Source organism: Myotis davidii, unplaced genomic scaffold (genome assembly GCF_000327345.1).
Source record: "Myotis davidii unplaced genomic scaffold, ASM32734v1 scaffold370, whole genome shotgun sequence".
Classification (NCBI taxonomy): Eukaryota; Metazoa; Chordata; class Mammalia; order Chiroptera; family Vespertilionidae; genus Myotis; species Myotis davidii.
Window position 1 is genome coordinate 2,017,252 of NW_006288615.1, and position 5,160 is coordinate 2,022,411.

Sequence of the window (5,160 nt, forward strand, 5' to 3'; positions counted from 1 at the left end):
CCACGCGGGAGGGGGGGTGAGGGCATGACCGGGGGGGGGGTAGAGGGTAACGTGGGGACAAGGACACATATGTAATATCTTAATCAATAAAAAATATATTTAAAAAAAGAAATGGTGCATATTAAGTGCTCACTTCCAGAGTTCACAAAATTTAAAATCAGAAAACCTGAGTCCCAGTCTCAGCTCTGCCAAGAATGACTGAGTAAAGAATGGGATTTTTCTGAGCCTGAAACTTCTCATCTAATAATGGATAATAATTAAAAACCTGTCTCCTGGTGTGACTTTGAGACAATGTACATAATGACTGTAAAATGTTTTCTGATTTGAACATTATAAAGCTTTCCAATAGTTGTCTATAATGATGAACCCCATATCAGATTAATCTTAATGTGGGTATGTGAAAAAATAATATGTTTGCATCAAAACTATTTTTAAACAGCTTTACTGAGGTATAACTCACATATATACTAGTAATTCACCATTTTAAGTGTAGAATTCACTGTTGAGCTTTTTGTTTCTGTTTTGTTTATTCACAAGATTATAAAACCATCATTTCAATCTAATTTTAGAACAGTTTTTTCCTCCACTAAAAGAAGCACCATGTCTCTCAGTAGTCAATACCCACTCCCACCTCACCCCACATTCTAGCTCTATGCAACCACTCATATATTTTATGATCTATAAACTGGCCCATTCTAAATATTTCATATCAATTGACTCATATAACATGTGCCTTTCAGTTACTGGTTTTCACTCAGCATGATGTTTTCCAGGTTCATATGTATATATCATCCATTATACTTCATTCTTTTTTATTTTCAAATAATATAACAGTCCATCGTGTGGAAACACAGTAATGCATTTATCTATCAGTTTGGGTTTTCTCACCCTTTCACTATTATGAATAATGCTGTTTTGAATAAAGATTTTGGTGAACCTAGTTTTTAATTCTTTCCACCATATACTCTGGAGTAGAATTGCAGGATTACATGGCAATTCAATTTTGAACTTATTGAAAAAAATTAAAACTATTTGCCACAGTATGGCACCCGTTTATATTCCCACCAGTAAAATCTGAGTGCTCTAATTTCTCTGCATCCTCACCAACAATTGTTATTGTCTGTCTTTTTCTTTACGGCTATCCTAGAGGGTGTGGTGTGGTATCTCAATAAGGTTTTTATTTCCTTTTTTTAATGAATAATGTTGTTACATATATGACTATCTTTTATCCTATATAATAAAAGCCTAGGTGGCATCATGTGTGACATCATCACAAGATGGCTGCCACAAGATGGCCGGCAGGTGAGGGCAGTTGTAGGCGATCAGGCCTACAGAGGAGGGCAGTTGGATGCAACCAGGCTGGCAGGAAAGGGTACTTAGGGGTGACCAGGCCAGCAGGGGAGCAGTTAGGCATCAATCAGGCCGGCAGGGGAGCAGTTAGGGGATGATCAGGCTGGCAGGCAGAAGCAGTTAAGGGCAATCAGGCAGGCAGGCTGGCGAGCAGTTAGGAGCCAGCAGTCCCAGACTATGAGAGGGATGTCCAACTACCCACAGGGATTGGGTCTAAAAGCAGTCAGACATCCCCCAAGGGATCCCAGATTGGAGAGGGTGCCGGCCCGACTGAGGGATACCTTCCCCCCCACCCAACCCCCCATGCACAAATTTTGTGCACTGGGCCTCTAGTCTATATATAAGTAAAATTTTCCAATGAATCATTTTTCACAATTACTTTAAAGTCAGTTATTCATGATTTCACGTAAAAAAAATATCAGCTCAATAATGCCATTGAACTGGAAGAAAATTATTGTCATACAGGGCACAGATATTGCCTTAATGTCATTGTAAGCAGCAGAGCAGGGCCCCCACTTGAGATTTCATTCCAAAGTAGGAAATCTCCTTACAAGAGACTTGAAACAGGCTGGGTTTGGGGATTCTCAAGCATGAAAGGTGAGGCCACACTCATCTGTTAGTGATCTTTAACCCAAATTGGGTGGCTGTAGATCCAGTGTCTGAGCTCTGAGGACAAGGAGGTTTCAGGATCAATTATCCCGGTCTTACAGGAGCCACAGTGAAGTGCATAAGGAGAGAGGATGGAAATTGGTTCACCCCAAGGGAATTTGAAGTTGCAGGAGGCTATGAAAAATCAAGTAACTGGAAGAACAGTGTGTGCTGTGGTGGGAGAACCCTAAAATGGATGATACAGGTATTCTAATGATGGGGCAGCAGATGTGACTTTCCTTGTACTTGAAGAAAATGTCACTATTTGCTCATAAAATATATGTTGAGTCCTGGCTAGAGCTCTGAGATCCCCTGACTTTATTCTTGTCCTGGAGGGAGGCGTCCCACACTCTTAAGTCAGTACAAGGCAGCACATTGATGTCAAAGGGGCTCGGTTGGAGTAGGTGCGGGAGCCTGGAGGAGGGAAAGGTCATTCTGACTGAGGTGCTTGCAGACAACTTTAGCCACTGAAAGAAAGGAGACCATCTACAGTCAAACAAGTGGTCAGAAGGCACTCCTGAAAAAGAGTGGTGTGAAAACCAGAACCATGACTAACCTGGCTCCACAGGTTGAGGTAGATGGATTGTGTGTGATAAGGCATAATTCATCAATTGGGGTTTTGGGGTTTTTTTGGAGGGATTTAATGCCAGGCTAAGGATTTTAAACTCATAGCATAAACAATGCAGAACCAGGGAAGTCTCCTGAGGTGTGAAATGACATATTTGAAACAGTATCTCAGACAACATGGGGCCTGGAAATGACTTCACTGTCTTTCAGCTCTAGACACTTGTAGCAAACCTAGAATGCTCAGCTCCAATGTCACCCCTCTCTGAATATTCCCTGACTGACCTGCTTTGTCATCCCTTCCCTAGACCCCCTGACCACACTATTAAAGCCTTTCTCACAGTTTTATACTTATCCTTTCATGCAACTTCTTGCTCTCCTAGATCTCTCTAGGGTTTATACATCTTTGTGTGCCCAACATTGTGCAGAGTATCTGACACCCAATAGCTGTGGGACATGTGTGTGTCAGTTGAGCAGCCCTGGTGTGAGGAAATAACGTGAGTGGCACTGGTGGGAATGGAAAGGAAGTGAAAGCTGTCAAAAAGATTGTGAAGGAAATGAAAACTTAAGTAAATAAGAACACAAAAGAAAAGGAAAAAATTCTAAGGAGGATTTTCCAGCTACTATTAATGAATTCTAGAATAACATTGAGGAGGGGAAGATGGGTTCTCATTTAGACATCTTGGTTTTAGCTGACAGTGGAACATCCAGGTAGAAATATTTGGGAGGAGGTTGCAATGTCAGACTCACAAAACATAAACACAGGCTAACTATACACTTGGATCTTTTAATCTTTCAGCAAGGATATCTACTTAAACCTCCACGTGGCATGAAGAAAAAGGTAATTATTACTTTATACAAGTTCTTTTTTTAATCTATATTGTTCAAAGTGTTACATGGGTCCCCTTTTCCCCACATTAACCTCTTCAAGCCTGCTCCCATCCCCCACCCCAATCCCAACCGCCCCCAAGTCCCTCACCACCCAATTGTCTATGTCCACAGACAATTGTATATGCATACAAGTTCATGTGTTGATCTCTTCCCACCCACTCTCCCCTGCCTTCCCTCTAAGGTTCAACAGTCTGTTCATGCTTCTATGTCGCAGGGTCTTTTTGTTCATCAGTTTATTTGGTTCATTAGATTCCATATATAAGTGAGATCATGTGATACTTATCTTTCTCTGACTGGCTTATTTCACTTAGAATAATATTCTCCAGGTCCATCTATGCTGTTGCAAATGGTAAGAGTTCTTTCTTTTTTATTGCCACATAGCATTCCATTGTATAAATGTACCACCATTTTTTATTCACTCATCTGCTGATGGGCACTTAGGTTGTTTCCAAATCTTTTTTTATTAAAATTTCATATGTGAATTTTTATTTATTGTTTAAAGTATTATATACGTCTTCCTTTCCCCCAATTGACACCCCCCACACACAACTCCCACCCACAAGGGCAAGCCCCCACTGCCCCAGTGTCTGTGTCCATTGGTTATGTTAATATGCATGCATATAAGTCCTTTGGTTGATCTCTAACCACCCCCTTCCCTGCCTTCTCTCTGAGGTTGGACGATCTGTTCAGTGCTACCTTGTCTCTGGATCTATTTTTGTTCATCAGTTTATGTTGGTCATTATACCCCACATATGAGTGAGATCATGTGATATTTATCTTTCTCCAACTGGCTTATTTCACTTAGCATATGCTCTCCAGTTCCATGCATGCTGTTGCAAATAGTAAAAGTTCCTTGTTTTTTATGCCAACATAGTATTCCATTGTGTAGATGTACCACAGTTTTTGAATCCACTTATCTGCTGATGGGCACGTAGGCTGTTTCCAAATCTTAGCTATTGTGAATTGTGCTGCTATGAACATGGGGATGCATGTATTCTTTCTGAGGAGTGTTCAGGTTTCTTAGGATATATTCCTAGAAGTGGAATCACTGGGTCAAATGGGAGTTCCATTTTTAATTTTTTTGAGGAAACTCCATACTATTTTCCATAATGGCTGCACCAGTCTGCTTTCCCACCAGCAGTGTACTAGGGTTTCCTTTTCTCCACAACCTGGTCAATATTTCTCATTTGTTGATTTATTCATGATAGCCATTCTGACAGGTGTGAGGTGATATCTCATTGTCATTTAGATTTGCATTTCTTGGATGATTAGTGACTTGGAGCATTTTTCCATGTCTACTGACTTTCTATATGTCCACTTGGAAGAAGTGTCTACTTAGGTCATTTGACATTTTTAATTGGATTTTTGGCTTCTCTTTGTTAAGTTGTATGAGTTCTCTATAAATTTTGAAGATTAACTCCTTATTGGATGTATCATTTGCAAATGTGTTCTCCCATATGGTGGGCTCTCTTGTTGTCTTGTTGATGGTTTCTTTTGCAGTACAGAAGCTTTTCATTTTAATGTAGATCAATGGAATAGAATAGAAATCCACCCAAGCCATTATACTCATTAATATTTGACAAAAGAGGCAAGAGCATACAATGGAACAGAAACAGTTTCTTCAATAAATGGTGTTGGGAAAATTGGACAGGTACGTTCAAAAAAATGAAACTAGACCACAAGAATAAACTAAAAATGGATAAAAGC

General features: G+C 40.1%; 1 protein-coding gene across 1 annotated transcript in view; it reads left to right on the forward strand.

Moving 5' to 3' along the window:
• The window catches only part of LOC102752939 (nuclear autoantigen Sp-100-like), a 259,961-nt gene that overhangs the window by 246,512 nt on the left and 8,289 nt on the right, over positions 1 to 5,160 (forward strand). The window contains exons 20-21 of the mRNA XM_015561852.1: positions 2,061 to 2,203; positions 3,362 to 3,403. Of these exons, the coding sequence (XP_015417338.1) occupies positions 2,061 to 2,203; positions 3,362 to 3,403 (185 nt within the window). The remainder of the gene's footprint in view (positions 1 to 2,060; positions 2,204 to 3,361; positions 3,404 to 5,160) is intronic.